The sequence below is a fragment of the Bufo gargarizans genome, chromosome 5, assembly GCF_014858855.1.
Source record: "Bufo gargarizans isolate SCDJY-AF-19 chromosome 5, ASM1485885v1, whole genome shotgun sequence".
NCBI classification, from domain to species: Eukaryota; Metazoa; Chordata; class Amphibia; order Anura; family Bufonidae; genus Bufo; species Bufo gargarizans.
The window spans coordinates 144416267-144441779 of record NC_058084.1 but is presented as its reverse complement, the minus strand read 5'-3'; the positions used below and the strand labels follow the sequence as shown (position 1 = coordinate 144441779).

The following is a 25513-nucleotide window of genomic DNA, read 5'->3' as shown; positions in this document are numbered from 1 at the left end:
CGTATCGGCGCTGTAGCAGTGTATAAAGTGATGGAAAATGAATCCAGCCAGCAAAGGAGGCAATATGGACAATCACAATGCATTAGTACATGCCTCATATTAACTTTCTCTAAATGATAAATGCCATTTGCTGAAATGAGACAACCTCTTTAAGCCATGTTCCATTTACTGCTAAGCTAACCCCCTTTATGCTAAGACTCGACTACTTGCTGGGGGAAGCATAAAAAGTGTCTAAGAAACGTAATAAATGTGGTGCTCCAGAGAATTCTGGTTTCATTTCTTTGGAAAATCTGCCACAAGGTGTACCTGTATGTAACAAGGACATAGTTGACTACAGTAGAGGTGGAAAACCAAAATAATTAAGGGAATTGGGTACACTGTGGTAACAAGACAGGTTTTCCAAAATTGGAGTTATTCGATTGAGAAAAAAGATGTTTTAGAGTGAGCTGATTACAATGTATAAATAAAAGAATAGGCAGTATTATAATGTACTAATACTGTATATGAAAACACAGAGATCTTTCTATTTTTACTCCTAGGCCTGCAACCATGACATGAGGACATCCTCACGTGGTGAGCGCGGTGACGTCATCACAAGTCCTTTTGCAGGTCCTGCAGAAAGAAGAGGATACCGGCTGCACGATCAAGTGGATGAGGCGAGGTTTTTTTTAACCCCTAAATGGCCATTTTATTTAGCATTCTGTCTTAAGAATGCTATTATTTTCCGTTATAACCATGTTATAATGGAAAATAATAAAATCACCCGAACAACGAACCCGAACTTTAGTGAAAAAGTCCGGGTTCGGGTCCGGGTTACCGAACTCGCAAAATTCGGTAACCCGCAGTTCGGGTTCGCTCAACCCTAGTTATTAGTACTAGAATTCTAGAGATGGGACATTCATCCAAGGTTGAGAAGGTTTTGTTCCCCTAAGGCCTCATGCACACGACAGTTGTTTTTTGCGTCCGCAAATTGTGCATCCGCTAAAAAAAATATTGGATGTGGCATTCGTTTTTTTGGGAGGATCCATTTTTGTCCACAGATCCCTTGTAATAAATGCCTATCCTTGTCCTCAAATGTGAAAAAGTAGGACATGCACCATTTTTTTTGCTGAAGGAAAACACGGACAACGGATGAACTATCAGCATTTTTTTGCTGACCCATTGAAATGAATGGGTCCCCATCCTCTCCACAAAAAAAAAACGGAACGGAGGCCGAGGAAAACAACTGTCGTGTGCATCAGGCCTAATATGGAGTAATTGGCAACCGCATCATAGGGCTTTTTTGTCTTCTTCTGCATCAACACAATAGGATTACATTTTTGAATTGATGTACCTGTGCTTGTTTTTAACTTAATCAACTTAATCTACTATTGCAACTAATATATAGAGGTAGAGAACCTGAGTAAAAAGCAAAGTCACTTCTGGCAGGACTCCCAGGAGATACAGTGAGAGTCCTTATTACTCAACTCACACAGGATGGCTGGCAGATTTCACTGTATCAGTGTGTGTACACAGACAGCTGTCAATCACTATGTGTAAATGGCGTGATCAGGACTCTCACTGTCTCTCCTGGGAGTCCTGCCAGGATTAACTTAGATTTTTACTCAGAAATCCTTCTCCAAACACAAAAAAACATCACAGAGCTCAGGTTCTGGTTTCTCTCTGGGATTTTTATGGTGTTAAATAACTTTGCCTAATGTACTATTGCTTATGTCATGAAAATCTCAATAAACTGAATGGTCCATTTGAAGTCATTGAGCAGACAGATCCAATCATACGGCATTACAGTAAAAAAAAATCTAAAAAGATCTCACATACGTGTTTTTTTTGGGGGGATGGATATAAAAAGAGCCAAGAACTAGAATCAAACCTGCTAGGCCATAGATGAAGGTGAAGTGTTTTTCTATATGATACATCAAATTGATATCAGATCATTGATATCAGATCATGCACTGATTAACAGGGTTATTCTATAGCCTATCCTCAGGACAGGACAGCAATATCAGAGGTCCAACTCCTGGCACGCCACCCATCAGCCTCCTCAATGTTTACTTGTCTGCTATCTAGACAGTAGTTTAATTGCACCTCACTGATCAGCTTCTTCAATGTTTTTTACCTGCATGCTGTCTACACAGTAGTGGTGGAGCAACCCACCGATCATCCTCTTCAATGTTTACCTGCATGCTGTCTACACAGTAGTGGTGGTGCACCCCACCGATCATCCTCTTCAATGTTTACCTGCATGCTGTCTACACAGTAGGGGTGGTGCACCCCACCGATCATCCTCTTCAATGTTTACCTGCATGCTGTCTACACAGTAGTGGTGGTGCACCCCACCGATCATCCACTTCAATGTTTACTTGCATGCTATCTACACAGTAGTGGTGGTGCACCCCACCGATCATCCACTTCAATGTTTACTTGCATGCTATCTACAAAGTAGTGGTGGTGCACCCCACCGATCAGCCCCTTCAATGTTTACCTGCATGCTGTCTACACAGTAGTGGTGGTGCACCCCACCAATCAGCCCCTTCAATGTTTACCTGCATGCCGTCTACACAGTAGTGGTGGTGCACCCCACCGATTCAACCTTTTCAATGTTTACCTGCATGCTGTTTACACAGTAGTGATGGTGCACCCCACCAGTTAGCCTCTTCAATGTTTACCTACATGCTATCTACAAAATAGTGGTGGTGTACCCTACCGATCAGCCCCTTATAAGTTTACCTTCATGCTCTCTACACAAGAGCGGCGGTGCACCACACCGATCAGCCCCTTCAATGTTTACCTGCATGCTGTCTACACAGTAGTGGTGGTGCACCCCGCCGATCAGCTTCTTCAATGTTTACCTGCATGCTGTCTACCTAGTAGTGGTGGTGCACCCCACCGATCAACCCCTTCAATGTTTAGATGCATGCTCTCTACACAGTACTGGTGGTGCACCCCACTGATCAGCCCCTTCAATGTTTACCTGCATGCTGTTACACATCTCCCTATCAAACTTTTGTTCTGATACTGAACAGTTATGAGTTATGATACTTTTTATTAATTTGCAAATTAGACCTTTGGACTTGGAACTTTTTTTGCATTTCGACTGATCAACTTCGGTTTATAAGGCTAGTTTCATATCTGCAGCACGTAGATCCAGCCGCCTGAACCGGCAGAGAATGCCGGAAATCGTCTGGACACAAACCGCTCCGTATTTTTGCCGGAATGCTGTCAGATCTCTGCTAGAACCCTTTATACTTACTGGGGCCGAAAGGCCTGCTATCTGTATACGGCAGCACCGGATCCGGAAAATTACGGCAAAAATGCTGCAGATGTGAAAGTATTAAACAGTTGAACATAATGAACTTTGGCCTTTTTGCACCCAAAGATATACTGTACTTTAAGAGATACAGAAATGTAAACTAAAAGGGGTTTCTGAGATATTTTTTTCTGCTACCTATCCTCTGGATAAGTTATCATTATCTGATTGTGGGGGTCTGACACCCTAAACCCCTGCCGATTAGCTGTTTGAGAAGGCTCACAGTAGCGCTGCCTCCTTTTTTCAGCTTTCCCTAGGCCATGTGATGTCACTTTCACTGCTCATATGGCATAGACACAGCTCAGCCCGACTGATGTGAATGGGGCTGAGCTGCGATACCAAGCACAGGCGCTATACAATGTACGGCACTGTCCTCGGTGAGCATAGAGTGGCCATGGCGCTACTGTTAACGCTAGTGCTAGCTCAAACAATTGATCGTCAATGGTCGTCAGGATAGGTCATCAGTAAAAATATCTAGAAAAAACTTTTTAATCCATACAAATACCTTGTGTAATTAAATGATACCAATATTATACAGCAGAGTGGGAAATAATGCAGTATACAAGTACAGGAGCAAAAAGATATGCATGCAAAAAAATACCCAATACTGAAGACAGAAGATAAGTTTTTGTTTCAGGTGGAGTCCCTGTACGTAAGGATCTGGTGATCATTTCCCCCTCTTCATCCTCTTAATGACTATTAGGCCAATGGCCCACTGTTCTGTTCGCTAACAATATAGTCCCATTCTACAGAAAAGTCTTGCACAGGTTATCACCACCCAGTACCAGAGGGAATGGGATCAACCAGAGCCCTCTTCTGCCAAGAGATCCATAGCAGCCACATGGTCTGTCTGTCTCAACAGTATTTATGCAGTTGTTCTGCATAACTCAGAAATTCCTGCTGGTGACAACCTACGGGATCAAAATAGATGTAAAAAAAAAAGTGGCGACAAAAACAAATTATATATTTAAGTAATTAACATTTCAGACAACATGCCTTAACATTTAGGCCCCAGTTTGGGTTAAAAATAGAAAATCTATCATGTTACTAAACCATAGTAATGGCACCATGCTGTTGTGTACAGTTCTCATACGTAAGCTTACCCCCTTTTGGCAAAGCGTAGCTGCTATGTTGTGCCAAGTCAAACATCCAGCTCCTGCTCTTAACATCGTAAGTGCCTAACTTACAGATGATTTTACTCATAAATACATTTTATAAAGTTGTCTGACATCCTGATCACTAAAGCAGACCCCAGTAAATGAGCCAAAAATGTGCACTCCGAACACTGTTTAGATAGCAGCAATCAAGGAGTCTACAGCAAAGAGAAAAGTATTGCCGTCCTCATGTGTGTTTTATCCATTGTATTGTTCGTAATTGTAGATCAGTACAGAAGTAATAACTGCTACTAACACAATATCCAAGGTCTTACATTCGCTTCATTGTGTTGGCGGTATTGTTGGAAAAAACTTTAGCTGCAGTCACAATGAGGGTCAACCATGGTGAACCCTGTAGTTAGAATACAGAGGAAAACATACAAGTAACTTTAGCATAAAAACAAGTCATTAAAAAAGGAGCGCACACGTCAAAAAACAACACAGGACAATATATTTCTCATATACTTCGGTTCCTAACCATTAAAAGGGTTGTGTCATCTCACACATTGGTGGCATATCGCTAGGATACAGTATATAATATAATATAATAATAATAATCTTTATTTATATAGCGGCAACATATTCCGCAGCGCCTTACAATTCAGGGGTTCATGTACAAACAGTCATAAATAACAGCAACAGACAAGTTGATTACTACAACAAGAGGAATGAGGGCCCTGCTCGCAAGAGCTTACAATCTAGGATATGTCACCAATGTCAGATGAGACCTGCTCTGTTAGGCTGGGTTCACACGGGCGTTGCAGGAAAAGATGCGGGTGCGTTGCGGGAACATGCACGATTTTTCCGCGCAAGTGAAAAGCGTTTTAATGCGTTTTGCCCGCGCATGAGAAAAATCTGCATGTTTGATACCCAGACCAGAACTCGGACTTCTTCACAGAAGTTCGGCTTTGGGTTAGGTGTTGTGTAGATTTTATTATTTTCCCTTATAACATGTCCTTGCACAGTCTGATATTATCTACTCAGTGCTGCCAGTGGGACACGTTCCAACCGGTAACACACGTTGGTAATTGATTGCAAACTAAGTGAAAAGAAGTGGCGCACTGGATTGGTGCTAACAGCTGGAGAGGTGCTCTCAGTAAAAAGGACTCACCCTTCCTTTGATATAATAGAAAAATATATAAAACAAATACTGGGCACTCTCTTAATATAGGAACCTCATAGTTTATTGATAATACCACACATAAACAATTAATACTTCACTATTTAAGATAATAAAACATGCAATAAAAAAAAAAAAATGTAATACAATAAAAAAGATTCCTTAAATGATTGGTACCGATCACACATAAAGTAAAACAAATAAAATATAGATAAAAAAAAAATATATATAGAAAGTCTCTGGGTGTTTGAGGGGTAAAACAGGATCTCCAATTTGCTGTCCCTCCAACTTAAATTTGGATGTAGGAAAGGTCGTTTATGGGAGTGTTATATAAGTCCTCCACAGACCGAAATAGCGATATAGTTGCAGTGATCTATTAAAGCGGCGTCCCGCAATTACTCACTGTTTTGCTGTACACTTGTGCATCCGCCGCTATATCCGTGTTGTAATTCAGGGATGTTCGCTGATAGTCGCAATCCCTTAGCTGTCTTCCCGGCGCCGCTCCGTGGGTCTAAGAGCCAGCACTTGGGTAAATTTACAGACTCCTTGTACCACGCTGAGCTTGCTGTATAGGTGAGCGTGATAAACTCTTACAGCCTGTCCTCAGAAGTGCGTGTAGGGTCTGCAGTTGAAGACAGGAATGATTTTGATGCGGGCGGTGTAATAGCGCACAAAGTCCAAGTCCATCCAGGGGTCCTAGCACCAAACGCGTTTCGGGGTCTATTGTTACCCCTTCCTCAGTTGCAAACTGTTAGCAATTTATTCATAACCTCTAGCAGGAATAGTAGAGGGACAGCACAACAGAGAGTCATAAGAGCAGCTGCTCCAGAATTATTACATGAGGAATGCAAGTAGTTACTAAAACAGACATGTCAGGAGAGGTGACAGGTCCTCTTTAATGTGTTCAGATCCAATCATACTCCTATGCTATACCCATGCTTTACTACAGCGCTCTATGGGTTACACGGCAGCAGCACGCGTTTCTACCCCGGTCTGATACTCTGCTACAATGTGTCAGTGTATACAGAACTATAAGTTCCTATAGAATATGGTGTCTACTGTCCACAATACTGGATATATTGTAGTAAACACTCAAGTATAAGGATTGTTGAGGACTGAAGTGATCTTTTTGTACACTGACAGTAAGCAGAGATCTTACAAACGACAATAGATTATAATGCAATAAAAATGAATAAAGAACAACCAATTGATCACTTGTACATAAAAAAATGGAGTAATTTTCCTTTATACAGTGATTTTATTTTCATTGTGCAATAACTCCAGACAATAAGTGAGGTGTGGGGGGAATTGTAATGTAATGAAATATCTAATCACTTTCTTTCCCTACTCCCTCTAGTCCTGCTTTTCGATGCCATGTCGATTTGCATTTATCGCACTTCTTTCATCCATTATCTACCGGTAACATGATAGAAGCTGCGTACAACTGCAGTTACAATATGGTTTGCAGATCATAAAACTTGTAGCTTATTAGGTTTCATCCAAACCAGCATACTATATTTTACCTTGTAAATTGCTGGGATTCCATTAAGAAGGGCAGAGGCCTCTTTTCTAAACATGTGCATTTTTGTAGGTAACTCCAACTTTCATTTAATCAAACATAGCCGACCCTGTTCTGATAGACAAGGCAGCTGGCCAATTATACAGGGAATGAAAGGATCAAAGAATACCCTGACATTTTCCATCATCCCTGCATGTGTCTGTATCCCGGAGATCAGGAGAGAAATGGGAGACCCCACCTCCGGCTTCTATGAAAACACAGATGACTACACGCTCAACCGCTACAAAATTCCCAGCAGCAATGCCATGTGTGCACGAGTGCTGGGAAAAAATAATAACACGACTGTAACCTAGAAAGTTCAGAAAAGATTTAGAGCTATACTGATTTACCTTTCTTCAGTAGTCTTATCCTAAAAGAAGCTTGATTTATTTATTTTATGCACTTATATAGCGCTACTAAATTTCGCAGCACTTTACAGACATTAGCATGATTGAGACATAATGTTTTCGGACTAAGGCTAGTTTTACACTAGCATTTTTTAGGTCTGGCAGGGAACAGCCTGCTGGATCTCTCTGCACTCCGCCTTGCCAGAAGCTACCGCATCACCGTAAGGCCCCGCTCACTATAATGGGCATCGGCGGAGATCTGGCCAAAACACGGCAAATATGCAGAAAATCGGCCGGAGGAAAATCACTGCGCATAGCAATTTTAGTCCAGCCGATTCCCAGCATGTTTGTCAGTTTGCAGGCAGATCTCCTCCTCTCCCCATTATAGTGAATGAGGTTGGCAGGTGTCAAGTAGCGTCCCGCAGTGCGGGCTGATTTCTAATGCTGCTCCTACAGGTAGAAACGACTGTGAAATGGCATTGGGGCTCCAGGAGCTATTGTGGTCAGTATATTATATACACGTTTATGTACACATCTCATCCTAATGTTTATCCCCTTTTGGGTAATTGGACTTGGTTTTCCTTTGCAATGATTGCCCTATACGGTCACTTATGTTGCCACAGTTCAGCTCTTTGATTCGGTGTGGGTATGGGTTCCTCCCTGTTTTAAATCATTGTTTGTGATATTTTAATGTTTCAATAAAGATTATGGATTTTTTGTTCTGGTATTATTTGTGTGGTGTTGTAATCTATGGAGGTGGTAGTGTGAAACTAGACTAACCACCAACAAGAAATGCTCCATGTAGCACCAGAGAGATGAGGCTGTGCAGGGGATGCCTGCTATCACATCCAATACTGGATCCTTACTGGCGTAGCTCCCAAAGTTTTAGTTTATGAGACTTCATCAAAGATCAGTTTGTTGGTATGTATGTAACGTGCAAGTAGATGGTGACAATAAAACTAAAGGTGGATTCAGATGGGCCAACTGAGCGGCCGATTGTCGGGAATGAAGTGTTCCTTCCTGACAGCCTGATTGCTATGGTGATCCCTTGTCCTCATACAGAATCATGGCTTTTGGGCAGAAGATCACTGTTTAGACTGTTTATCAGTGGTGCCTGCATGTAATGTTATGAACATATATACTGAAGGATACTAACACATGATACATTTACTCAAATGTGGTCCCCTTGGTCAGCAGGGATAGATACTACATCAGCACACTTACCGGGACCATCCTCTCCATCCACCCCACAGTAACCCATTCTATTCCTCGCCTTCACTGCTGCCAGTGGTTTGATGTCATATATGCCATGTTACCCTATTACTGATTTATATTCTCCCACATGCCTTATTTGCTGTACTTGGCACCTCTGTAATTGTTCTACAATGGCTCATGTTTGTAACTAAACATCCCATCTATGAGTGTGCCTGCTACCTTCTTATCCTAAATCTTCTCCTTTTGACTGGGTGAGTCAAAACCAGCAGTTCAGCACCTCAGCCATTCTACTGACCAGTTGAGCCGCCTTAATCCTATTTTTCATATTGTTGGCAATGTTGCCACTCATTTTATGTAATGTTATCCTTTTCACTATTCTGATCCTCATTATATATGAAAATCAAATAAAGATTGTTTAAAAAAAAAAAAAAGCAGTGAGGGAGGGGCTGACCACAGAAAGGAATGGAGCTTGGGTGAAACAAGAGCAATGGTGAAGTCCTCATTGCACCAAAGGTCTAATTTGCATAATAAGAAAAAAGTATCATAACTTGGGAACGGAGCCTCAGACCAACAAAGAAACGCAGTGTGAACTACAGCTAAGTGTCTACGAAAACTGTTTGAGAGGGAGATACCTGATGACAGATTCCCTTTAATACAGTGCCGCCTGAGGATCCATAGATCACAAGCATCCAATACTGAACGTCGGCCTGGTCCCTAACGCACATGGATTTCTCCAGGTTCTCTGGATCTTTTGATGATATTATGTACTGTAGATTGTGGAATATTCAAAGTCGTCTCAAATTTTCCATTGAGTAGCATTTTTCAGAAATTGTTCCATAATTTTTCAGACACAGTTTTTTGAAGATTGGCCAACCTCTGCCCAGCTTCTGAGAGACTCCGCTTCTCTACCATGCTCTTTTTTAACCCAGTCACGTGACTTAGCGGCAAATTGCTCCTTCAGCTATTTTCATTTAGTACCACTTACTTTTCCAGCCTTTTGATGTCCCTGTCCCAACTTTTTTGAGATGCGTTGCTGTTATCAAGTTGATGTTTTCCATGAAATGGTAAAATGTCTCACTTTAACATCAGATATGTGTTTTATGATCTACTGTGAATAAAAAATGGGTCTGGGATATTTATAAATCATTGCATTCTGTTTTCATTTACATTTATTGACATTTTACACAGAGTTGCAAATTCCCAAGATTGCTGAATCATTTCTAGCTAGATGCTAGAAAACAATGCCAGGTTCTACTTGACCTTGTATGAATCCTTCGCACACTGCCCTAGAGATCAGACCTGGAGATCACTTATTAAGAAATTCCTCTCAATATTTTCTATTAATACATTTCATGGCTCTGTATTATAAAGAATGGTTAGGTCCCGAGATGAATGCCAGGTGTAATTTAGGCAATGCTACCACTCATTGCTATGCCCATGTGCTCTAGTCCAAGCAAAAGAGATGAATATACAAGTGACAAACACAAAACTGACAAACATGGATGGTGAATGGAGGACAGTGCAGGAATATTTTGTATACACTTGTGTCTATGGGGGTGGCCAATTAACTAAAAGACTATCTCTGTATATTTTTCCAATTTGCCATCTCCATTAAGGCTTGGGCACTTTTTGTAGTGTGAAAGCCAGAAAAACACCTTTCCAGCAACCACTAAGCTCAATAGAAAGAGAGTTGCATGTATGAGTTTTGTTTAAAAAAATATCTGTGATTGGTACTGCAGCTCAGCCCTATTGACTTGAATGAGGCTTAGCTGCGACTAGGCCATGTCATTGATGTACAGTGACGTCACATGGCCTAGGATTAGCAGGGGTCCTGGGTGTCATACCCCCGACACTCTGATATCAATGACCTATCCTGAGGATTAGTGTTGAGAGAAGCAAGCTTCGGATGCTTCATCCAAAGTCGCTTTGTTCCAAACTTTGGAATAATACTGTACGAAGATTCGTCAGAATTAGAATGTATGGTCTCCGATGAGCCAAAGTAAGTTATTCACGAAGTTGCCCATGACTTCGTTAAATAACTTCGGTAGTTGATCTTTAAAGTGAAAAACCACTTTAAAACTTGAAACCAAACTCGGCTTCAGTTCCGACTAGTACCTCGGACCGAAGCCGAGTTCAGTTTCAAGTTTTAAAGTGGTTTTAAAGTGGTTACTGAAGTTATTTAACGAAGTTATGCACAACTTTGTGAATAACTTACTTTGGCTCATTGGAGCCCATACATTCTAATACTGTACGAAGATGGATCTCCATACAGTATTATTCGCTTCACTTAACGCTACTGCGGATAGGTCAATAGTAATGGAATAGAGAGATGGCTTCATGGGAGAGGGGACATGGTCTAATATGCAACACTGCAATTCTGGTGTAAAATGCTTTCTTAAACTAAGTCAACCAATACTTGGTAGTTAGACGATATTATCTAGCCCTGCATGAAATTTATCATCCCAGAGCAACTGTGAAAATGTTGGTGCCAGTCTAGACAACGTAAGATTACACCATCTATATGATTAGTAGGGCTACATGCCTACATGTATACTACTGTATGTATTTTGTGGTCCACAAACCGCGGATCTGCACAAATTTTGGTTACCAGCCGTGTGCATGCTGCATTTTCATAATAGAAGTGCCAATTCTTGTCTGCAAAATGGACAAGAATAGGTGATGTTCTAAATTTTGCGGAACAGATGTGGGCAGCACATGGATGTCATCCGTGTGCATTATTTGCTCCCCATAGAAATAAATGTGTCCACGTGTGATCAAAAAATGAGAGCAGATCAGACATGGACCCAACATACTGTCCAGAGACTCATTTTTCTTTGAAGTTTGAGTGAGGACAACAGATCAGCAGATTTATTGTAGTACCTAGCTGATAAAGTATAGGACCTCATAAATAATCTGGGTAATTAAGAGTCTCACTAGGAGCAATCCTGGACATTGAACTATATAATCACCTGATTAGGATATAATTACAGGGTAATGGAATGTTAATTTACTTCTCACTTGCTGATAACTTTGTTTAATAAGTGTATAGCTGACGGGAAATAATATTTACCATATCATTCTTTACTACATCATAAGGGGTTGTCCAGGTTCTAGATACTGAAGATCTATCCTCAGGATAGGTCATTCATATCAGATCAGTCATGGTCAACCAATTGACACCCCCACTGATAAGGTGTTCTCAGGAGCTGTGGCATTCACTTCAGTAGGAGCTACAGTAAGGCTGCTTTCACACTAGCGTTCGGGTTTCCGTTCGTGAGCTCCGTTTGAAGGAGCTCACGAGCGGACCCGAACGCAGCCGTCCAGCCCTGATGCAGTCTGAATGGAGGCGGATCCGCTCAGACTGCATCAGTCTGGCGGCGTTCAGCCTCCGCTCCGCTCGCCTCCGCACGGACAGGCGGACGGCTGAACGCTGCTTGCAGCGTTCGGGTGTCCGCCTGGCCGTGCGGAGGCGTGCGGATCCGTCCAGACTTACAATGTAAGTCAATGGGGACGGATCCGTTTGAAGATGCCACAATGTGGCTCAATCTTCAAGCGGATCCGTCCCCCATTGACTTTACATTGAAAGTCTGGACGGATCCGTCCCAGGCTATTTTCACACTTAGCTTTTTTTAGCTAATATAATGCAGACGGATCCGTTCTGAACGGAGCCTCCGTCTGCATTATTATGGGCGGATCCGTTCAGAACGGATCCGCCCGAACGCTAGTGTGAAAGTAGCCTAAGTTGGAACGGGCACTAAACAGTGGTCAGAGCTTTCTGCTTCCAGCTTCGTCTACTGAGTTTTTTCTGGTGAGCTGCTGAGGGCAGCTATTTGGTGGGGTTGCCCCTAACTATCTGATATTGATGACTTATTCTGAAGATAGGTCATTAAAAGGGTTATCCCATCTTAGACAATGGGGGCATATCGCTAGGATATGCGCCCATTGTCTGATAGGTGCAGGTCCACCTCTGGGACCTGCACCTACAAGGAGAACGGAGCGGAGAAAGTTGAGGAGGGCGCACTGCGCATGCGCAGCCGCCCTCCATTCATTTCTATGGAGCCGCCGAAAATAGCCGAGCTGTCGGCCCCACAGAAATGAATGGGAGCGGTGGCCGCACATGCGCGGTGCACTCTCATTCACTTCAATGGGAGAGGCGGGGAGCTGCGCCTGGTGGCGGGGTCCTCCAGCCACAACTCTCCCCGGCTCTGTTCTCCTTGTAGGTGCGGGTCCCAGAGGTGGGACCCGCACCTATCAGCCAATGGGGGCATGTCCTAGCGATATGCCACCATTGTCTAAGATGGGATAACCCCTTTAATATCTGGAATCGGGACAACCCTATTATAGTAACAAAACACGTTTATGGCATATCAATCAGAAATGAAAGTACTCTGAGGTTTTAGTAACTGCCCTTGAAGGGGTTCTCTGGGATTTACATATTGACAACCTATTTTTAGGAAAGGTCCTTAATATGAGATCGTGGGGGTCAAACTCCTGGTATCCCCTCCAATCAGCTCGCGTGAGCGGCGCAGCCTCATCACAGCTTACCAAGCTCAGCTCTATACATAGTATAGCAGCTGTGCTTGGTATTGCAGCTCAGGCCCTTTCACTTGAATGGGGCTGGGCTGCAACTAGGCCACGCAAAGAACATAATAGTATGTCCTAGGAAGAGGCCTAAGCACTCATGGAGCTGGGTGCTGACAGTTGGACCTCCACCAAACTCATACTGATGACCTATCCTGAGGATAGGTCACTAATATGTAAATCCAGAACAACCCTTTAACCTCAGAGGCCACATATCAGCTGCCAGTTTTCCATTAAGTATGGGAAATGGAACCCTTCTTGAGTTCTATGTGTGCCCCACCTTGCCAATTGAAAATCAACTTTATAGTCTAGCGGAGTAAATATATGAATTAACCTTGTTACAAGCCATACATAATAATAGCCAATAGATTCAGCTATAGTCGGGGCCATAAAACACAAACAGAGAGAGAAAGACCACCAGTCCTCAAGATAATGTGCAGGTAAAACATACGGTAACTTTCAATAATACATGGTTTAAAATTGCCAAGTAAAAAAGTCTAATGCTCCTTACTAACACTGTCCCTATACAGAGTGCCCTACTTAAAAATAGAGATCTCCAACTTGCAACCTGCCTCTAACAGTCCCTGGTATGTCCCTCAATTATAAAAGGATGATATAATAGGCACTACAGCAAGGATAACTGGGGAAGAAGAGAAGGGCAGGGGGAAGAGGAGGCTACCATAACCCATTGTAGACAGTTGAAAGTAGCACCATCTAGTAACCAAAAAATACATACAGTACATGTATACAGCCAAAAAGGCTTAAAAGTCTGTCAGTGGTACTTGGGCCCCACAGATTATATACACCTATGTACAACAAAAAACAAGTAGGTAAAAGACATGTAGAGTCCCAACACCATAGGGTAACATCACCTGCATGGTGGTGATTCCAAGTAAGGCTACTTTAACACTAGCGTTCGATCGGATCCGTTCTGAACGGATCCGATCATAATAATGCAGACGGAGGCTCCATTCAGAACGGATCCGTCTGCATTATTTTAGCATATAACAGCTAAGTGTGAAAATAGCCTCGTACGGATCCGTCCAGACTTTCAATGTAAAGTCAATGGGGGATGGATCCGCCTGAAGATTGAGCCATATTGTGGCATCTTCAAACGGATCCGTCCCCATTGACTTACATTGTAAGTCTGGACGGATCCGCACGCCTCCGCACGGCCAGGCGGACACCCGAACGCTGCAAGCAGCGTTCAGCTGTCCGCCTGTCCGTGCAGAGGCGAGCGGAGCGGAGGCTGAACGCCGCCAGACTGATGCAGTCTGAGCGGATCCGCTCCATTCAGACTGCATCAGGGCTGGACGGCTGCGTTCGGGTCCGCTCGTGAGCCCCTTCAAACGGAGCTCACGAGCGGACCGACGAACGCTAGTGTGAAAGTAGCCTAAATGAGTTATGTGGCCTATCAAAAAATGTGGGCTCTACACAACTAAGACCCTTGTGCCGCATAAGAAGACACACAAAGCACTGAGAGAAGGGTGGCCCAAGGTGAACTCTTGCACCAGGGCCCATGAGCCGTTAGCTACGCCCTAACAGACCACTGTAAAAATTTGTGACTGACTGTATGACCATTTTCTACATGTTAAGAGGCAAGGACCAGTGGGGGACCAGGAAGAGTCATAATGTGTATAATGTAAATTATGCTTTAAAAAAAAAAAAATTGTATCCAATTCCCAGCCTTTCTAAATCATTTTCTTTCCCGGTCTTTAAAAAGAAAAATCAACTGAATCTCGCAGTTGTAATTACTTGCCACCATGACCCCTGACGCACACAGATGATCTGTAGAGGAAACTGCCTCTAACATAGACAACACACAGCACACACTTTATACTCAAATACACATACCTACATAGCACTTGAGTTACAATATTGCAATCAAGGTACCGATTCAGTGCATCAAGGCTAACTACTGTGTAACTATTGTCTGAAACTCCTAATGGAAAATTCATCTTTTGATAAAGTTCTTTACAGCCATTCATCCCCTTATTTGCTTGAGGTTTGGGGTGTGGGAGATCAAAGAAAACAATGAGACATCACTGGCTCCAACCACACTTGTCACTTCTTTTGGAAACATTTACAATGCACGTAGGCTGGGTCTGGGAAAGTCTTGTTCTCACTCCCAGAAGAACCTCACTACATACTTCTCTGTAACATCTCAGATTCTAGATAAATAAAGCTTGAGGAGCTGGGGATAATGTGCACCTTCCCTTAAATATCAGTAAACTCTGGATAAAGAGAGAGAGCCTAACATCTATAGGTGTATTATTAACAATTTGGAATAATCCTATAGATTATGGAAATCTCAAATATGATCATTTTCCTGCAGATTTCCTACTGTCCCACCAGCAGATCTACAATATAGGAATCCAGCTTCATCATGTTGGTTGTCTGACGTAGCTAGAGGGTGATGGTGATTTCCATTTCACTGCTCTGCTCTTATAGTGCTGACAATTACTGATGAAACGACATAAGAGGCCAATCTACACAAACCCTGTGATTCATTCTGTGATGGAGGGTATTCATCTTGGACACGTCAAAGCTTCTGTGGTAAATGCGGACTATTTTCAGTCATCAGCTTTGTGAATCATCAAGGTCTCTTCTTGTCAACTGGTTTACTATAGATTTTTCCTGCAGCATTCATTCTTAATGAGAGTGTAAAACTCAATTCTCTCTTTAGTGCAAGTGTCTTCTAATGATAGAGCCGGGCATCTGCGGGGACGTCATATTTTATGGCTTTCTGTGTCTGCTGTACCAAAGCGCTATGCCCCTGCAGGGCAATGTCGTGGAATTTTTTTCCCCAGCCATCATATGGGCCATTACCAGATTGTTCCGATCTGTTGTGTGTGATTTCAATAAAAAGAAATACATAAGGGAGAAGAAGTATCTAGAGAAACAGTATATGAACCCATATTAAAGAGGTTCTGGTGAGGGATCTCTATGGTACATTGTTAATATATGGTCAGCAAGGTCCCATTCACACCATCTGTAGTGTACGTCAGGTCATGTCAAGAGGACTTCCCAATGTATACATCTAATGGATGCCTCAGCTGAATGCTACTGCATTATACAGTGTCCTTTGTCCATGAGCTTCCATGTTAAAGATGACTATGCTATATTATCCTGCAAAAAAGGGGATACTGGCATCGACCAGCCCAGTGGAGGCTAAAAGAACACTCGTTTGGTTTCTGTTGGATAGATAAATGCTTACAAATATGCTTTCCTACTGTATATGTTAAAAGTATATGACAAGGACAGTGTGACACCACCTTGAGGACCTCACCAATCAGGAGAAACCTGTAGAATAAGCCTGATCTTAGACATTTATAGCTTATGCACAGGAACCCATATATCTATCATATTCATCTTCACCCTCACCAGTCTCCAGAACAGAGGTCCCTAAACCCCCATCCTGCCTGGTAAAGTGGCCTATGGCTGAGAATGAAAGTAGAAGTCAGTGTTGGACTGGGGTTCCTTGGGCCTACCAGAGAAACCTATTTATTCTTGGGGCCAAAACTCTATATCATCAATAGAGTCTTAAAGGTTTTAATCAAAGAAATAGACCCATGTTGGCAAGTGATTGCCTCCAAAGGCAGCTCCAAATTAGTTTTTTTTTCTTCTGAACCTTTAGGATTTAATAGGTTATTAGAGCCTGGACCTACCAGAAGATCCTCTGGTGCTTTGGTGGGCCAATCCTACCTTGGGAGAGGTTTCCGGCTACTTGGCTGTTACCATAACTCTCATAGAGTGAATGGACCCCCACTTCCTTCATTCTATGCCAGGATGTGTGCAGCTTGAAGCCTTCTCCCCAAGTAATGGTGGTGGTGGTCGGAGGGGTTAATGTGGAGTTCACATGTATTAATTTTAACAATAATCTGCCCAAGTACTATAGCAATAATCACGTGGTATAAATAAATTATATCTTATTACTGACCAGTATAATTATTTTCCTATCCAGACCTTATGATCCCCGCAATGGGATACCCTTATAGAGGTTGTGCGGCTTCATTCTCCAGGATGACAAAAATTTTTTTACCGTTCCCAAGATAACAAAATAGTTTGTATCTGCAGAGCTAAAGGCCGGTAATGATGTGGCCTCCATTTCACTGGGGCAGAATTGATATGAACTCATTCTGACATACAGTACATTTCCTGTAAGTATAAAGTCCCATTACTTACTATGCTAGGAATATAACCATGTTGTGAGGGTTTTAATAAATGTCCTCTTGAAATTACAGATGTAGCAGAGCTAAAACGGACTGATTACTCTGATAACACGTCACAGTGTTATCTTGTGCCGTCTTATGACAAAAGCCATTGAACTACATTAAAAGAGTTAGTTAACCTTTTTGTGCCATTTTTTACTTAACGAGTTAACCATCAAGTTTAGCTCAGCTGCATCTCTATGTAGAGTCTATGATGTGGTAGATGCCACTGGCTGTCACAGCTCAGGGGACATGTCCTTTCTGCTGCAGCTCTTTCCCTGTCACAGCTAAGTGTGAATGTCCTTTCTGTTGCAGTTCTATCACTTGCACAACTCAGGGTGTGTGTCCTTTCTGCTGTAGTTCTCCATCTGTCACAGGTCAGGGGGGTGTCCTTTCGGCTACAGCTCTAAGCCTATTACAGCTCAGGGTGTGTGTCCTTTCTGCTGTAGTTCTCCCTCTGTCACAGCTCAGGGGGGTGTCCTTTTGGCTACAGCTCTCTGCCTATTACAGCTCAGGGGGAGTGTCCTTTCTGCTGTAGTTCTCCCACTGTCCCAGCTCAGGGGGCCGTCCTTTCGGCTACAGCTCTCTGCCTATTACAGCTCAGGGGGAGTGTCCTTTCTGCTGTAGTTCTCCCTCTGTCACAGCTCAGTGGCGTGTCCTTTCTGCTACAGCTCTCTCCTGTAACTGTCATAACTTCTAACAGTAGATAAGACTGGTGGCAGTTGAAGGATGCAACAGAGCATGGACAACCACCTCAGCAGATGGTCGTGCACATTTGTATACAGAGTGAACAGCAGGAGGCACCATAATAATGAAATAAAGAGAATATCTGAGAACTGGAGCATTATTGTAAAAGAAAGTAAATTACAAACAACAAATTTTCATGCTGAATTATATTAAAATAGCATTTAATGGTGGCAAAACCCCTATATACCAGTCCTGATATATAATTGCTACACCTCTATCCAAATGCCACTGCCTATATTTGACACTGAATTTAAGCCAAGATGTCTTGCAGTGTCATTTATTAGCCTTAACGTCTTAAAGCACAGCTGCCACTGACCTTTGGCTTTAAGTAGTTAAGAAATGAGAAGAGATATGACACATAAGCAATCTGTGGTGCTATTCTTGGCCATAAGAAAACGCAAAACCTGATGGGATCTGACAAGATTTGTTGGGATCCTTTTGAAAATGTGTAAAGCTGAAGCCTATTAGACCAAATAAATCTGAAGAATCTGAATGATTTGCCGGTCAAGAAGAAAAATATAAACTATAAAAACAAAGGGGGGGATGTATTATGTTGGGACTTTTCAAAGTCAGTTTTGCTTTAAGTGTGCATAGGTAAAAGGTATGCCAAATTTATCAAAAGTCATATACTGTTTGATAAATATTAAATATTTTTAAACCCTTTTTTCTAGAATTGCTTCTCCGGTTTTCCTATGTCAGAACTTTACTGGAGTGAACTTGTGAAAAAAAAACACCACACCTACGTCCCATCCTTTTTCAAAACTAGCAACGTTGATGTAAAATGGCAAAAAAAAAAAAAAACGCACAGTTTGGTACAAATCAGCAATTTGTGACTTTTTTACGCCAGAAAAATGTTGTACAAACTTTGGGGGTCATTTATTAAGACTAGCGTTTTAGACGCCGGTCTTAATAACCCCTGCACTGGTGGTGGATCTGCCAAAATTATGTAGAGGCGCCAGTCTCTACATAACTTCAGTGCAGCCACTGCCGGTCTAAAACTACGCCAGCTTCCTTGCTAGTGTAGATTTAGAACATTTTCTACGCCTAAAACAGACCCACCCCAATTTTTAGACCTTTGCGTCAGTGGGGAAAAGAAAACTGGCAAATATCAATTAGTAAATGCCCCATATATGCATTCCCCCTATAGTATAGATCAGGGGTGCTCAACCTACGGCCCTCCAGCTGTTGTAAAACTACAACTCCCACCATGTCCTTCTGTAGGCTGATAGCTGTAGGCTGCCTGGGAATGATGGGAGTTGTAGTTTTGCAACAGTTGGAGGGCCGCAGGTTAAGCATGCCTGGTATAGATAATTTATTTAGAAAAAAATTCTAGTATACTTATATATTATAATTCTAATAATATTAATCCTAAAGCTGATGTAAGCTTAGACCGGCTGTGTAGACCTGCTCCAGATTTATCACAGGGGCGCAAAGCGGTTTTTTTCTGGGCGATGCTACGCATATTTTCCGGCTTGCGGACAGATCTCCATGGGTCCCCATTATAGTTAACGGGGGCCGGATGGAGACTTACAAACGCTAGAATGCAGAGAGCGCTAGTCTGAAACTAGCCTTAGTCCAGGCTCAATTTAATGGATTGAATCGAGAAATCATACACCCTCCATCGCGTGCACTATGCGTTCCCACTCCCTGAATACTTGGAAACATCTTAATAACTAGCTTCCACTTTAAATCAACTTCTTGCAACTTGTCTTCAGCTCTTGTATCTTCCTTTATAATATATTTATCTACATTTCCCTTTTGTTGTGTCGCAGTTGGCATTCTGCCATGGATGTACGTGAGAGAGGTCTCTGATGAGTGTAAGTGGCAATCTTTTGTAGAAGCAATGGAAGATAGTGAACTTGCTATAATCATTCCCCTTTCGACGCAAGTTGCACGTGGAATTCCAGTGAGGAAGATGCAATGGATATGCCTTTAGGTAATTTACTGAATGCACCTTGAGAAATGAGAGGTCAAAGGAAAATCCTCTGTCCTGCTCTTTGATGCATGTTGGTAGTGTCTAGACTCCATGCACAGTAAGGACATTCTGACGTCACATGGTCATGTGACATGCTAAAGTCATATGGCTTTAAAGGAGACACAGGTTGTGCTAGAAGGGTAATATTTGCATCCCTTACACTGTGGTAATAAAGATTAGGCTAATTTCACACTAGCATTTTTCCTGAATCCGCCGGGGCTCAGCAAAAACGCTTCAGTTACTGATAATACAACCATCTACATCCGTTATGAACAGATCCAGTTGTATTATCTTTAACATAGCCAAGACAGATACGTCATAAACTCCATTTTCTATTGTGTCAGATTGTGTCAAACTTGCATTGTGGGTCATGACAGATCCATCTTGCTCCGCATCCCAAGACGGAAAGAAAACAGTTGCTTGCTGCGGTTTGCTCTTCCGGTATGGGAACGCAACGCTTTTTGGTGCATTCTGTTCAGTTACATTTTTTCCCCAATGACAATAAATGGGAACAAAATGGAAGTGTTTTTCTCCAGTATCGAGCCCCTATGACGGATCTCAATACCGGAAAATAGAAACGCTAGTGTGAAAGTAGCCTTAGTAATATAATACAAAAATAAGAATAAATAATCCCTAATAATGGTGTTTAGGCTGAGGCGCCTGGTTATTTTGAAACTGAGGCATTGAATGTCACATAACCTTGTGACATTACACGGAGTTTGAAAACTACTGATGCATGTCTGACAAACAGGATAAGACTGAAGGACACAGGGTGTGAGATCACAGGAGATGAGGAGTTACAAGATTAAAGGCATATGGAAATAACAACCATAGATAACTTACAAAATACCCATATAACGATAACCACTAGATGGCAGCAAAGTAGACTAAGCATAGTGAATCACATATAACACAGAATACAATATGGAATTCTAACTGAGCCATTAGCTGGTACAGCACAGTTGGATACAACATGCCGGAACTCAATAACAGTTATTACTTGGCCAGCAGGGTCTCAGCTTGCAATATAATTACTGACAAAATACTGACCCACATGTCAATCTCAGTTACCATAGACTATTTGGAATCAGCTCATATGTAAAGAACAGTGGAGGCAGAACTATGTTTAGTCTTTGCATTATGGTGTTGAACCAAAAACATTTGCTAGTAAAGCCTTTCTAAAAGACACATTTCTAGGAAACATTGTTGGGCATGTTTCTAAGAAAAAACAAGTCACAAGGTTGCATTGGAAAAAAGAAAACTCTACTGCCGAGTTGACATTGAGTTCTAAATGCTCCAAAGTAAAAGAGCAACAAAACAGTGACAATAAGGTATGATAAGTTTACCTTTATGGAACATTTAGATGCTCATGTAAAAAAAAAAAAAAAAATACAAAAATGCTGAGAATGTATTGTCCTAAACCTGGCCTTAGACTATAATGTAAAAATGAGAAGAATGTAGAGGACTTTAGGAGATTCGTTCTGACATTTGACAGGTGTCAAAGTGCTATGCAAACTACAAGCTATCTATTAAACTTCCAGCTCATCTTAGAGTATGTTCTCACAGAGCAGAAGTTGAATCCTGTAAAAATTTGCTGTAAAATCTCTTGATTCAGATGGTTGCATTTTTTGTCTGTGTCCCATACATATGGGCAACAGACTGCACAGAGACACATGGTCTAAGTGGGGTTCCTTGGGCCCACAAGAGAAAATTTTGAGGGCCATAATATCTACATCATTAATAAAGTCTAATAGATTTTGATCCAAAGTGATGAGTTACTGGGTCCAAAGGCAACTCTAGAAGTTTTTTTGTCTTGGACGTTTCGGGCCCACTATGGTATCGGAGTCTGGGCCCACCAGAAGATCCTCCGGTTCTCTGGTAGGCCAGTCCGAAGCAGCACACAGACCCATAGACGTCAATGATACGATTCACTTCTCCATTTTCCGCATGAACAGAGGGGACTATGCAGAGAAACTTCAGTACAAACTACTTTGGTCCATGTCTCATAGAACGTGGACTTGGAAGCCAGTGGAGACAATTGTCTGCGGCGGTTGCTAGGTCTATGTCATCTGAGGGGTACAATGATGGGGAGCAGCGCAATCGCCGTTCCCTGTCATTGAACCCACTCCTTATTAAGAAAAGAAAAGCAGCCAAATCGAATTTTTGAATACTTCGCTCATCTCTAATAATAACATATAATAAACCAAATGCTTCTTCTGATGACAGTTTCTGTCAGCTCCATCATAAGCATGTGCAGTCGGCTGAGCATGCATGTTTATTTCAATGGGAAGAGGAGAAGAAAGGATCGTGCATCCTGACAGTACCAGTATACAGTAAGCAACTGCTATTAGCACTAAAGTATGATGCTGGAATTATGACTCTTCCATAGTCAGAGTCCATCTCTATGGTATACTTAGAGATGGGGGGTCATGTGATGGATCACATGATCTCAGAAACGGCGCTGAACTGTTAGTATAAATGATTTGAGAAATTTCCAAGCATGACCTTGGATTTTGGAAAATCCTTTTAATTTTGCACGAAGAGACCCTTCAAGTTAACCAGTGAATAATATCTAAAAATTCTGCCTTCTCAAGATCTAAAGCTCCATACAGATGTTTCCACTACACGGTATCAGTGATTTATTAGACTTGTATGTACCTAGTCTTTTACAATCATCCTTATTTTGTCTTCCTTATCACATTTACTCCTTCGGATTTGATTTCAAGGTCGGGAAAAGAAAACTTCATCTGGAGCCAGCGGATCAAAGCCTTAGGTTTCCTTCAGTGTAATTTTAAGAACATTTGATGAAATATGGAGTCGTTCCCTTTGTATGGTTGGCATTCCTCATGGCCACATGCTGAGCTAATAAACCCTGTGTGGATGCTGATCCCTGACAGCACATATGGCAAGTTCCAGCCATGACTTCAGGGCAGCTGTTGTGTGTTAAGATTAGAAATTGGAGACAGTTTGGTGGTTACTCCTCAAGAGTCATCTTTTCTTATTTTACTAATGTCAGAGCCCTCTGAAACATGTTATTCATCAAAGCCTCCATATGCCCCGCTTTCTGTGCTGCAAGTTTTCATTTTTCCGAAACAAATCTAATTCTGCGCGTACTACACACACGTATGTGCACACGCGTCCTGGCTCCTACCCTGTGAGCTCTGTGCTCCTCAGTCACTCACTGATGCTTCCTGTTTTAAACTATGGTAATGGTCTGTCTGGACCAAGCTATGTCCTGTGTGGTGTGGGTAATGTGGTGGAGCCTGCGTCACGGATTCCATCAAAAAAGCCTTCTCTACAACGTCAGACACCAGGATGGAAGCCCAACAGAGCCCGTTATAGACAATGGGAAGTCAGGGATCCAGAAATAACTGATGATGTGAACAAAGCCTTAGGGTGCATTCACACGACCGTATTTTTGACTCCGCATCCCTTCCGCAATTTTGCAGAACGGGTGTGGACCCATTCATTTAAATGTGTTCATTGTGTGCTGTCCGCATCCGTAGATCCGATCCGTGGCACCGCAAAAAAAGATAGAGCATGTCCTATTCTTGTCCGCAGACAAGAATAGGCATTTCTATCATAGGGCCGGCTACATTCACATGGCTGGTATCTCTGTTCTGCGGATCTGCAAAACACATAACGTTGTGTGAATGTTGCCTTAGATAGACAATTGTGTTGAATTTATCAGGCATGGATAGACACCTAGATGGATAAAAGATAGATAGATAGATAGATAGATAGATAGATAGATAGATAGATAGATAGATAATTAGGTAGATAGATAGATAGATAGATAGATAGATAGATAGATAGATAGATAGATAGATAGATAGGTAGATAGATAGATAGATAGATAGATAGATAGGATAGAAAAATGGAGAAAAGCAATACTTCAACCAGATCATAGACAGGCTGCCAGCAACCAGAACTGTGAGCCAGGGTCATGGGTAGTTACAAAGAGAGAAAAAAGTTGCAGCTCTCCACATAAGTCCATTCAAAAGTAGTATAATCACCCACATATAGCCAGCAGGAGTTCAGTCCCATCACATGACCTTGGTAGAAAGATATATAATAGATAGCTAGGGTAGGTAGATAGTAGGTAGATAGATAGATAGATAGATAGATAGATAGATAGATAGTTAGTTAGTTAGTTAGTAGGTAGGTAGGGGATAGCACTCAGTGATTTGCAGCCCTGGTCCCAGGTTCTAATCTGGCCAAGGACTACCATACTTCATGGAGTTTGTGTTCTCCTGTGTCCTCCCACACTCTAAAGTAGCCTCACTAAGAACAGCAATTGATGGTGATGTCTGTACAGCACTACAGAATATGTCAGCGCTATATATATAAGTACAATAAAGATAGATTTAAAGATTGTTTTGAGCATCTTAATAAATAATATCCATAATGTTTAATAACAATCACCTTCCAATTGACCTAGAAACCAGTGGTGACTGCATAGCCCCCGCTGACTGCAGAGCTGACTGTAGCAGAGCCCCGACCCGTGTAACTCCTGTACACACCACAGTGACAGCGGCAGAAAACTTTCCAGTCAGGGATGACTACATGCCTAAGTTACATTACAGAAGAAAATGTCACCACAATTATCGTACGATCTGATTGCATCAATGCCATTAGACCCGTGCGTTGGTGGAGATTACCTGATGGTGAGGGGGGACCGGCTGGCTAGCATTGCCCCGGGCACTGGGCTCTCCTCCGCTCTCGGTGTTTTGGATGCAGTGTAAGAATGGTATCCTGTGAGGACCACACTGGCCGAGTCCTTCACCTCCATTATAAGGGCAGATACATGTCGTGGGGTCCCTGTCACAGACACATGGCAGCCCTCCCCCGCAGCCCTGGGTGCCCGCTGCCCGCCTTTGTCATGAGGGAGCCGGAGACTGGGGTGAGAGCAGGACAGGACGAGGACTCGTTCAAAAACACCGCCCCCACTCCTGGGAAGTGCTGTGTGCGGGAGCAGCTCTTTGTGCTCTCCATTGTGCTGTGGCCCTCACCATCATGGTGCTGTCACCCACTGGTCACCACAATGCACTACACGTCTCATTCACACCTCGAAGTGGGCTCCTTCCTGACACCAAATACTACACCGACATTATCTGAGGAAAAGCACAGAAAACAGGACTGCTGACAGACAACAGGACTTCTGACCGACAACAGGACTTCTGACAGACAACAGGACTTCTGACAGACAACAGGACTTCTGACAGAAAAGAGGACTTCTGACAGACAACAGGACTTCTGACAGAAAACAGGACTTCTGACAGAAAACAGGATTTCTGA

General features: G+C 42.4%; 1 protein-coding gene across 4 annotated transcripts in view; it reads right to left on the bottom strand.

The window, feature by feature from the left end:
- The window catches only part of ARHGAP28 (Rho GTPase activating protein 28), a 215134-nt gene that overhangs the window by 166555 nt on the left and 23066 nt on the right, over window positions 1–25513 (bottom strand). The window contains exon 1 of one of the 4 annotated variants that reach the window (XM_044293641.1): window positions 24877–25166. The exons of 1 other annotated variant lie outside the window; for it this stretch is intronic. In XM_044293641.1, the coding sequence (XP_044149576.1) occupies window positions 24877–25007 (131 nt within the window). In that variant the 5' untranslated portion in view covers window positions 25008–25166. Of the gene's footprint in view, window positions 1–5984; window positions 6041–24876; window positions 25167–25513 lie in introns of those variants that run through there. 2 more of the 4 variants (XM_044293643.1, XM_044293642.1) reach the window with 2 other exon arrangements.